Genomic DNA, 12,498 nt, shown 5'->3' on the forward strand with positions numbered 1-12,498 from the left:
TCAATTAAAAAAATAAACGAAAGATGGTTATTACTCTTTGAATATATTGGGATATTCGTGGAAAAAAAATTAATAATAATAATAATAATAATAATAATAATAATATAGTATGATTCAGGTGAAGACATTTTTTTGACGACAATAAGAACAATTCTTATGCACTATTTTAAAGTGAACAATTGTTTCTCATGTTTTTGATATTCGCAATACTGCATTATTTTGTTGCAGAATAGCAATATTCTTATATTTTTATGCTAATATATGTTCTCGTTAGAGCATGCACCAGGTATGTAGGCTAAGAAACAATAATAAAGAAGTTTTAAATTTATAAAAAAAAAGTATTAGAATATCTTAAAAAGATTGAAAGTGTGGTGAGAAAGGAAAATTTAAAAAATTATAATAATGCATATATTATTATTAACGGTTAGGTTAGGGTCTAGATTTCAAAATATAATTTTATGTTTTGAGCAATCAAACCTCAATGAGGTTAGCTTCACTACAAATTTGGCATGTATGCAAAAAAATATCAAGTTTTATGTTCATTAATTTTGTTAATAATTTATAATCAGAAACAAGTATTTTGCGCAGTTTCAAGTTGTTCTTAGTCATTGAATTTGTCCACTAGCATATGTTAATTTTATTTTATTTTATTGACGAAAAGTATATGTTCAATTGCACTTAAACCTTTTTTTGCTAAATTAATTGCCCTTAAATTCAAGTTTTACACTTTTAGATGTTTCGCATGGGGTATACATCTTTTAAGTTATTCTGTTCAACAAAAAATTCGATCTCGACTCGTTAAGGGCTCGAGTTGGAGTTCGAACACAAAAATATGTTCGTTAAGAAAATAAGATCGAGACGACTTTTTGGCATGTTCGACTTGATATTGGCTCGAAATCGGCCCGGCTCGATTCTCGAACTCAGCTTGAAAAATTCAAAAAATATAATATTTTATATATCGGATTATTATGAATATTAATCATATTTTTTATAAATATTTCTCAATTATTTGAACCGTATAGATATCAAGATATATATTTTAGTGATCTCAAAAAAGTTTCAGATAATAATAAATTTATTCAATTTGATATTTTAATAATTAACAAGTGATTTGATACTACTTGTAACTAGTGTTTATTACCAGTTTGATGTTCCGATTTTTAAAATTATTTAAGAATGATTCAACCATACAGATATCAAGATATATATATATATATATATTAGTGATATGATAAAAAAAATTAGAAAAAAATAAATGTATTTAATTTGTTATTTTAACTGTCAGTCAATAGTTTTACAAGTACTTTTTACTAGTTTTTACTCCCATATTGATGTTTTAATTTTTTTAGAAATATCTAGGAATGATACAACCTTACACTTGTCAAGATTTTTATTTTTTCGTAATATGACAAAATTTTCAGGAAAAAAATTATTTTGTTTGTTATTTTAACAATAAACTAATGGTTTGAATAGTATTTTAACTAGTATTTAGTCCATGTTTCAATTTTTTTACATCTATTATATATATAATAGAGCAACTAGGAGGTTCATTGAGACATTTTATTATTTTTAATATTACTAAAATACCCCTCATAATTATACATGTTAATAACTTTTCATTTAATATACACGTATTAATTACCACTAATTTGAATGTATTAATTAGTCTAACTCATTAATACATATATTTATTACTATTTCATTATTTAAAACAATTTATAATAATTATAACACAATTTTAAAAATTTATTATTTTGAGTGAATATATTAAATATAAAAAACTATTTTTTAAGAAAAAAATAGCTTAGTGTATTAAGACTTCTGCGTGAAGAGCACAAATTATTTTTATATAAAAGGTACAAGGAACTATTATAAAAAACATAGATGTCATCATACGACCAAAACTAAACGCACACAAATATTAGATTGAAAGATATACGTGATATAATGCTGAAAGTTTTAAACGTATATAAATACTTTAATGTATATAAGAAAGACAGTTAGAGCAAATTTGTGGGGTAACTAATCTTGTGACATATACTCCTCGGAAATTATTAATACCACAATATGAAGATTTCAGGGTGAGTTACCACAATACGAAGATTTCACGGTGAGTAGCACAAATTATTTTTATGCGAATATTGTAAGAAACTATTATAAGAAAGCATAGTTGTCATCATACGACTGAGACCAAATGTACACAAATATTAGATCGAAAGATATATATATATATATATATATAAATATATATATATATACGATATAGTGCTAATAGTTTTAAACATATTTATATATGACAAATATCGAACTTTCATGTATATAAGAAAACAATTGAGCAAATTTGTAGAATTATTAATCATACGACACAAACTCCTCGAAAATAATTAATCTCACAATACAAATTTTCGCCAAGATCAATAATCATGTAACTTATTTATCACACAATTTATTCATATTTTAAACAAACTCGTGCCCTGCACGGGTTAAAGAGTTAGTTATTATTGAATGATCCAACCATACGAATATTAGATTTATATATTTTAATAATATGACAAAAAATATAGAAAAAAACAATAAATGCATTTGATTTTCTATTTAAACAGTCAATCGTCGTTTTACCAGAATTTTTTACCTCAGCTCGGCTCGTTTCGGCTCGACTCATTTTGATGAATAAAACTCGTGTTCGGCTCATTTTCGGATCGATTCAACTTGGCTCATTTGTGTTTGATAAAAACTCGTGCAGCTGAATATTTAACCAACCCGAGCTTGTACAAACTTTTTGTCAATGAAAAAAGATGGACTCGATTTAATCCGTCGGACAAAAAAAATAAAGCACAGCCTAGTTCAATCAAAACTAGGATCTACATGACAAATCACAGGGCAGGTGAGAAGAAGAGTCATGGGGGCCATCATACCCTCGGTCATACCCCTTGGACCATTACACACTTTCAGCAACATATATTGACGTAGAAACGTTCCTTTTCAAGAAAAAACTGCGACACCCATGCTTATTTTTATATTGATGTCCATCAATTCATCAAATCCTGCATGTGTGTGCATATATATACAAGTTTACAAGTTACGCTCTCTTCAATTCAATCTCCACTCTCTTCAATTTTATCTCCTTGGTTCATTTTATCCCAGTTAGATTTCTCCATCACAACTTCTTCCTCACCATTAAACTAAATACAACATTCTCCGTTATTTCTAATACAGTCAAACTAGAGCAGCCCCGTAAAACAAGTGAAGTAGTTTTGGCTTCATTACAAACAGGACATATCGTACTAATGGGGACTCCATGCCTTATCATATTAGACATTGCAGGCGGAAAATTAAGCTAGGCCATCCAACCAAATACTTTGATTTTAGGCGGTAATGATAGAGATCATAGGAATTGATTCTTGTCCCAACCCCATGTTTCTAACCGCATGCCATTAACCACCCTTTACGGTGTAGATGCAACATTCATTTCTAGCTGTAGTTGCTTTTCAGCAAAAAAAAACGGATGTTATTTGTATGCAACAACAATGTCAAACACGCCTTAAGTCTATTGAAATTGGAATTGCTAAAATATTTAAATATAAAAGTCATCACCTAGAAACAATCTAGCACCTGATTCAAATAGATCTCTCCCCCGAAGAATGCTACGGCATAAGAACGAACTTATTTGAGTTTGTTTAGCAAAATACAATCTATATAGTTTTACCCATCAATGTTATCACCCTACCAGAGAATCTTGCACACATCCCATGAAACTCATGAATAATTGTGAGCCATTCATACATGAATTTAACAGTTTTCAGTCATCTAAAAAAATTGTATTAACCATTTAAATATATATTTACAGGAAAGAAAATTATTATTATGATTTCAGATTATGTGTGTTTGTGTGGACGCGCGAAATTAGAGGATTGTAATATTAATAAGTACCAAAAAAAGGAAAATTCCGAAATTTACAAATAAGAAAATGTGCATCAAAAGATGCCAGGGCTTTTTAAAAATAGAAGTCACAGGTCGCTTCTGAATTGACTCCATCTTTTTTCATCATCGTCACTCTCTGAAGACTCTACTGGACCTGTAGCTGCAGGGACAACATCTTCCATGTGCTCAACCTCACTTTGCTCGACCTGAGTGGACTTTGTTGTCTCCTGCAGCCATAGGTATGATTGTTAAATCTAAGGAGAATATGTCAAATTTACCCCGGCTAGCTTTAAATATAGTACTGACTACTAAACTGGCGGAAAAATTTATCGAGAAGTTCGTAGATATGATTTTCAGAGTTCTAATGGGTTGAAGAACATGTGGCAGCAAAATGATTTACGTGTTTTTTGGAATACTGAATTAAAAAAACTAAAGAAAATAATAAAAGACATACATCAATTTTAGGAGGCACCTCTTCTGTCTCTTCTAATAAACCATCCAAGTCATCTGTCTCTGAGTTCTGCTTTCGCTCTGCAACAGCTTTCTTGACCTGATCAACGATTAGCTGAAAGTGGGAATGATCTGGAACAAACATATTATAAGATACAACTTTCTCATGCAATTGAATGAATACAAGGAATGTCACACTCAGATATGAATCAAAAGACTGTCACTGGTTGTACGTAATGTTTCTTCTTTGAAAGGTCCATACTCATTAAACAAACTTAGAAAGAACTTGAAGAGAAAAGTTGATCATATGGGAGCTGAAAGAAGAAAGTCAAGAGACAGAATTTACTTGCCTTTGGACCGTGTAGTGAGGGCGTCATGAAGTCTCGTAGGGTGGTCTCGTTCTTCTCTTTTGTATTTCAATTTTATTTGATTACGAGTGCGACCAGGGAAAAGTTGAGTTATCATTGTTAAATCTGTTCCAAATTGCTGTAGAGCCTATTATAAATATAATCAGAATAATCATGAGTTAACAGTAAAAGATCCAAATTAGTGCACTTAATATTCTGGTGCTGCTACAAATATTACAAGATTCAAATTAATTATTGTTTAAAGTATCCCTAATCAAATCAGCACATTCAAGTGGTTCTATGTACAAAAAACCCAACTATAACATATACTCCTACTATTCATTGCCAAATTAGTGAGTTCTTTGTCAATTTATTTTAGAACTGCAGAGTCTGTTTAATTGATCCATCTTTTATTTAAATGATTTTCAGAGATTTGAATCTGTCTTTTAAACTGCTGGTGCATGTCTTATAAGTATGTCTTTAAAAAAAATTGGGAATATTGAATTAAAAAACTGAAGACGAATTAACTATTAAGATGGATAAAAATTTACGTTCATCAATTTGTTGACAGAATTGAGTTCATTATCATGAAGTATGTCAAGACCCCCTTTAGGTTTAAAGATGTTATACATCAGTGGTTTTGAGTCGGAGCATATTTTGAATGATGTCTCGTGTTTTTTGCAAGTGTTAACAGTGTCCAACATGTGAGTGATTGCAGGAGTCTCTGCATCCAAGGAGGAGTTTTATGAACATTTGATCTTTTAAAATATAATACCTTGACCAATTTGTTATTTTCTGTCTCTTGTTTCATTGCATCTTATCATGTTGCAAAGATGCACTTAACTATTAACTTTTCAGATACGAGTTGCAAAACCTTTAACAATAAAATTCCAGTATATACTAATTACAATTCTTTTTCATATTGCCATATTTACATCTAAACTAACCATATACCATATCTTGTAGAGACATGTTTATTAGTTCTTGTTTCTTTTCTTTTTGTGGTACTTTCTAAGATTTATTTCAGCATGTCAAGTTATGATACTAGTTAAATGATTCTTTTTTTGCTATAAACCAAACAACCTGACATATACTAATAACACAAAGTGATCAGATTAATCATTAATATAACTCTGTTACAACTTAGCTACTTAACAGTTGGTTTTGGTACCATTATAACAAGCAGCATAGAGTTTTCTGTGTACGGCATCAAATTGCCAGGGAATGTAGGTGGGTAAAGTAGTCTTAAGTATCATATATAAGTAAAGTATAAAGACAAACCTGATAGAACAACTCCGTGTCTTGTTTTGTCCATTTTCCACGGGGTGTTTTTTTCATGTGAGACTGATAGTTGAAGTAGGTACCATTGTCTTGAACTGCTACATTTTCATGTTCATCATTGAAATCCTGATCTTGCTCTGAAGCAAATATATCATCGTCTTCATAGTGACGGGTGGAAGGCTGGGTGGTGCTGCCCAATGTAAGTTTATTTGTCAAATTTCAGGGCTCTAGGAACAATAACTTAATATGAGCTGTTTTTTTGTTCAAATGGCAACTATGATAAAATTTATAGTCCAAAATTAATCAACTGTAGCGAAAATCTGGCAAGTCTTAGTAGTCTAACACATTGAGATTTGAGAATCATTCTAAAGAAAACCTAGTAAATAAAACTAAAAAAGACACACAACGACACAATAAATAACTGCTCATTGCCATGTTGGTGACTGATCTTTGATAACCCTTGGATTTTATGAACTAGTGAAGTGTTTGACTGCAGAGCCATGCAGAAGAGATGAGATGAGTATCAAAGAACAAACACTTCGTAAATGGAGAGCATAAATTTCCTATGTAGCGTATATAAAACCAACACTTGGTCACCATAGACAAAGCAATCTTGTCAAATGTTGTAATGGACATATACTGATTATTTTTTCATATGAATACATCTTTTTGAGCTTAGACGACAAAATTGAAGTTAATTAGACAGGTTTGGTCAGAGAAGATGACAACGGACTGCTGAAATAATCAAAAATCAAGTATTTTACTTCTAACCAAACCCAATAACACACCCGTCACCCCCTATTTCCTAATTCTTTACATGTCAAAAAAGTTTTTATACCAAGTTCAGATTACTCAAGTAAAAAGATGTTTTATTTTGAAGAGAAGTTGCAAATTTTAATCTAAGATCCACTAAAATATCTGTACTTATTCAACAATACATTTGATATTGCATAGTAACCTGCAACACTAAAGTGTTATACATTGTCGGGAGCAGTCATAATCCGGATCAAATTGAATTTTATGTATCAAAATTGTATTGGCTAATAATTTTATTTATTCATTGTGAAACACTAATTTTATATACTATAAAATTCACTCAGGTACTGTTTAATATCAAAAAATATATTTGTGTATTATGTTGTCTATATGTTAAAACAACTATACACATTTTAATTTATTTATGTATTCCTATTTAAGATCAGTAGCTTCATTTCTGTACAAGCTGAATACATAAAGGAATATCCCTTAACCTTTATTTCCAGCTAATATACAGACACTAATTTATAAGATTATAATCCCAGGATATCAGTGCATGCATTGTACATTCTGAACGCTCAATAAAACTAAATCTAAATTGATGCTCTTAGCAAAATGAGGATATGTATCACAATAATGAAAATACCTCTGATTAGTTACTGGCGTTTGTGATGCCTCTGGATTTTTTTTCTGGACAAATTTTAAGAACAGACAAGTAAAAAGTTAGTAGAAACCACACATTTTTTCATTTAATTAACTATACCCAAAATATGTACTGGTAACCACAATTCGAGAAAATAGAATTTCCAAGCAAGAAAAGCAATATACTACTAAATATGCTTTAATCCATACCGCCATCCACTCTCGGTACTCCCCGAGAAGAATTATATCCTTCAGCGGTAAGTCAGAGATTTCAAGCTCATCCTCGGGGGTTTTGAGCCAATCCTTATCTATACAAAAAATATAATTAGGTAAATAAAATAACATAAATATGTTCATCCTGCCATTATATCACTTAACAACTTACCAAATCTTCCACGTCTCCGAGTTGAGTGAGAGAACTTCTTTTTTAATTTTTTATTTGACTGTTCTGATGCCTCAGTGGCTTTCTTACTCTTTCGAACTGTTTCTCCTTTCTCAGCAGCAGATTTCTTGGACCTTCCTCGTGCCTTTTTATTTGGACGGTCATCTCCCACTAGATAATCTTTATCAGTATGGTTAGCCTCATTTACAGAGGAACCTTTAGGATATTCATCTGTAACTTGACCAGTTTCAAGATCCTGTTCCTCAGGTTGGCCAACAAGTTGAAGTACATGTTTCTGTTTGCCGCGGCGCTTAGAAGATCTACCATGTTTCTCCTCTCCACCAGATGTGGAGGGTATTTGCTGCTTCACAGAATGTTCCAACCCCGGGTCAGCTTTTCTTCTTTCCCTCTGAAAACAAAAATTGCAATATGTAAATTGAGTAAAAATGGGCAATGATATGTACCGATGCAAAAGTACAATTTCTCCTTGTAAACAACAAAAAATTAATGCATGTAAATTGCAGTGGTAAACACCAACATCTGTAGGAAAAGGAACAGTATTTTGTTCATTCAATTGGGAAGCCTCCACAAAGCCTGGAATCTCAAGTGCAGGATCAGTAGGAACAGAATCATCTAACTCCATGGATGAGAAATCGATCATATCATCAAGAGGGACCTCCGGAAATGAGTCTACGTTGAAGTTATCAGTTTGAGAAGGTACTGGCAGAACATCATCTACATTAGAAACAGTAGCACAATGTGTCTCTTCCTGACTTTGTAGTTTAGGCTTGGGTTGGAGTTTCTCAATGAGCCGTCCTTTAATAAAAAGATTGAGTCCGTAAAGAACTAAAGCAGGTAAAAGAAGTTACTAAATCATGTAAGGCACAAGTATGTTGCACACACCAGATACAGAAGTAAATTCAGTGGTAATATTTTGAGTTTCCAGGAAAGGAGAAGTATTTCCCTCCTGCATCAAGTCAATATGCCAAACAACATAATCAGTAAGATGTATAATATTATAAAATCATTAGTGAAGAAGGGTATATATCATTCCTCAATTTCAAAGAATTTATCCTTAACTTGAAAAAACCCAGCCGTGTTTGAAGTTGACTCCCCATAGGTGAAGTTACTAAGAGAAGTAGGAGGTTCAGGAGCTAAGCAAAGACTGGAAGTATTGCAAGGCAGCATTCCACGATCTAAACGAGAATCACGTGCACCACCTAATATGACTTCTTCATTTCTGGATGAGTCAACAAAGGTAGTTTCTGTCTCTGGACAAATAATTACAATTACTGTATTAGATTTGCAAAAATGATGTTGAACAATTCTCCAGATTTAGTCATGTAATATTAAAACAAAAATGATATCATTATCTGTCATTACTACTTACAGCCATTACCTAAAGAAGCAAAGATAAATATGCCTCAAATGTAAGGGCCTGGTTCGTACCTGTTACAGTTGTCTTTTGAGAAAGAAAACCATCTGATACTTCCAACAAGGAGCCTATGTCACATTTCTGTAATGAAGAGAAAGCATGATCAAATGGAACAAGGATTAGAGTGTACAGGCAACTTGAATATAAATTTATATGGAAAAAGAAAAAGCACTTGCCTCTCCCTCTAAACTTCCGATGGGAGAATTATAATCTCCACTTCTGCCACTCAATATAGCCTCAGAATGTGAGCCACTTGCAGAGCCATCATGCCCTTTATCAGCAAGATGCTCTGTCGAAAGGTTTGTTAATTTGGAACTTTTATTATCATTAAGTGGAGAAACAGCTACAGAACCATCTACAGCATTTTCGGAAGCATTTTTTCTTTCATGTTCTGAAACTGTAGTAGGCTGAGTACACTGAGTGGATTGGACCGACGCAGACAAAACTTTCCTTGGCTTCGGTTTGGCCTTGGGTCGAAATTTTCCACTAGGCCTAGCTGTAATTAAATTTTTAATTAACTAAAACCACCATAGCATGAATACAGCCTACTTAGTTAAAAGTGTTTGAACAGGCAAGAATGCTGGATTACCATTTTTTGCAGCATTGTCAGCAAAAATATCATCCAACGGGTCCAATTCAAAATCCATGAAGATTTCCTTGCACTAAAGCAATTCTGGTTAACAACACCGAGACCCTCGCGCTTTTTGCAATAACACTGCATAATGTAAACATGGTACATGAGTAATATACGCAAAAGCTTTTACTTCTCACTTATCGGCGCTTATCTCCTAAAGTTAGTATATTAAGCTCCTACTATCTGGCATTAAATTTTAAAACAATGGAATGTAAATTGTTTGTCACAGATCGCCCTGAAAAAAGCATTTGTCATAGATCTCCCTGAAAAAAAGCATCAATGCTACTTGCTAAGAATGAAATCTTTCAACTTAAGAAACAAAATACTGAAATTATGCATGTTACATGTACAACAGAATGGCAGTAAATATTTAAACAATTATACAGTAGGTTGGAGGAAATAAAATTAGGAGGGAATGCAATTAAATTTATTATTTTGGTAAAAAAAATTCAATCATTTTCATTTAGTAAAATGAACAAATTAACAATTTTCATTCCTTCCATTTAATTCCTACAAAATTAACTACGGATCAATTCCATAAATTTAGGGATGATTTCCCGTTCTTACTGCCTACTCATTTTCCATCACAGAAATCACCATTGAAAATTGGCACTATCTGGTTTAAATTTTGTTCACAATTTTTCATTTCCATTTTGTTCTTTTAAACTAAACAAAAAATAGGTGTATCATATAATGTTAACCACACACAAAGAAATTCAAGTCATGCATAATTGAGGAACGAATACACTACTTACAGCACACATCACTCACCGCCCGTTAAAAAAAAATTAGAAACGAGTAAGTTTCAATACGTTCCATAAACTACTTAAAACTTAGTTCAATTCATACAGTGGCAGAGGCACACCCACACACCTGGGGTCACGTGCCCCCACAACTTAAAAAAAAAAAAAAAAATTTAATGTTAAACCTACAAATGAAACAACAGTTGCATGTGAATACTTATCCCGGTGCCCCACTTTCCACCTCTTTTTTTAAATGAATTATGCTTGTAAACTGGACTGGAGAATGGCCCTTTTACTTGGGCAGGTAATGTATACATTTCATCAAACAAGAATTGAAAATATTACAACTTAATCAAATAAAAATGTGTTGTTAATTAAGATATGGTATTACAAAAAAAATTAAAACTATTAGATTTAATTATATAATTAATTTAAAATTTATAATCAGATTGTATGGTGCCCCCATGAGGTAAACCTCCTGGCTCCGCCACTGAATGCATACATAATCAAATACCAAAAATCTTTAAACTTAATAAGGAATAGCAAGCAGGGCACAAACAAGCATACCCAAAGGTACCCAACTTGCTAAATTAAGACCAAAACATAAGCATCAACTAAGTGTTGTCTCGCCTTGTAAAAATCACTAAAATCCCATATAGGCTCTTAAGGGGCTTAAATATTACAATGTCGTAAGTCTCGAAGTCATATGTATACTTTAATCCCAAGAACCAAAATAATCCCAAGAAAGCAACTTTAATTCAAGAACCATAAACCCCTCCTACAATATACACAAATACTAATCCAAATTCACATAATTAACTCATAACATCAAAAATCCTTCATTTAAATTTCCGAACAAAACTAATTACTTCGAGTCATGCATAATCGAAGAATGGATACACCAATTCAGTTACTACTTATAAGTTATAACACATATCACTCACCGTCAGTCAAAAAGAATTCAAATTCATGTAAGTTCCAATATGTTCCAAAAACTACTAAAAACTCATTTCAATGCATACATAATCAAATACCAAAATCTTTACCCTTAATGAGGAATAGCAACTGCCTACCAGGGTGCAAACAAGTATATATCCAAACGTTCCCAACTTGCTAAATTAAGACCAGAACATAAGCATCAACTTAATGTTGTCTGCCTTGTAAAAATCACTAAAATCCCACATAGGCTCTTAAGGGGCTTAAATATTACAATGTCGTAAGTCTCGAAATCATGTGTATGCTTTAATCCCAAGAACCAAAAGAATCCCAAGAAAGCAACTTTAATTCAAGAACCATAAACCCCTACAATACACACAAATTCTAAACCAAATTCACATAATTAACTCATAAAAACAAAAACCCTCCATTCATATTTCAAAATAAACCCAATTACTAAAACACAAATCCAATAAATTTCCATAACTTTTAGCAATTTATACATAAACCCCACAAGTAAAAACACAATCTTTCACTTGAAAAACCTTAAACAAGAAAAGGGTATATAAAAAATAAGCTATAAATCAAGAAAGATGACAAGAGATACATATACATACCAGTATATTGTGCAAGATACAAGAGAGATAGCCGCTGAATAGAATGGAAGAGCTTGAGCTGCCTCAGTTTTGCAAGTAAATAAGAAGGATTTTGCACATATACGGTAAAGATTTTAATTTACCGGAAATATTTTTGCTAAAATAACTTCACCGGAATATTGTATTTACCTATTTAGCCCAAGACGCATCCCCTGCATACTTTATTTTATTTTTATAAAAAAAAAACATAAAACCAGACAGGGTTTTTTCAAAAATACATTTTTTTCTAATTATATTTTTAAAAATTGTGTTATACATTTTTTATTTTAAAAAACTATCAGTTTTAAAATATTTTTCAAAAATACAATTTTGCCC

General features: G+C 31.8%; 1 protein-coding gene across 2 annotated transcripts; it reads right to left on the bottom strand.

The window, feature by feature from the left end:
* Positions 1–3,752: 3,752 nt before the first annotated feature.
* On the bottom strand, positions 3,753–12,273 carry LOC141672986 (uncharacterized). Of its 2 annotated transcripts, none has more exons than XM_074479698.1 (14): positions 12,145–12,273; positions 9,804–9,929; positions 9,391–9,710; positions 9,229–9,295; positions 8,860–9,050; positions 8,683–8,746; positions 8,318–8,595; positions 7,783–8,188; positions 7,608–7,705; positions 7,402–7,445; positions 6,000–6,189; positions 4,722–4,866; positions 4,394–4,503; positions 3,753–4,148 (listed from the first exon to the last, which is right to left on the bottom strand). In XM_074479698.1, exons 2-14 carry the CDS (start codon positions 9,859–9,861, stop codon positions 4,008–4,010), a joined length of 2,112 nt encoding a protein of 703 aa, XP_074335799.1. In that variant the 5' UTR covers positions 9,862–9,929; positions 12,145–12,273; the 3' UTR covers positions 3,753–4,007. The 2 variants fall into 2 exon arrangements, with proteins under 2 accessions (XP_074335799.1, XP_074335798.1); XM_074479697.1 differs by having other exon boundaries at positions 4,376–4,503.
* Positions 12,274–12,498: the final 225 nt, after the last annotated feature.

This window comes from Apium graveolens, chromosome 7 (genome assembly GCF_009905375.1).
Source record: "Apium graveolens cultivar Ventura chromosome 7, ASM990537v1, whole genome shotgun sequence".
NCBI classification, from domain to species: domain Eukaryota; kingdom Viridiplantae; phylum Streptophyta; class Magnoliopsida; order Apiales; family Apiaceae; genus Apium; species Apium graveolens.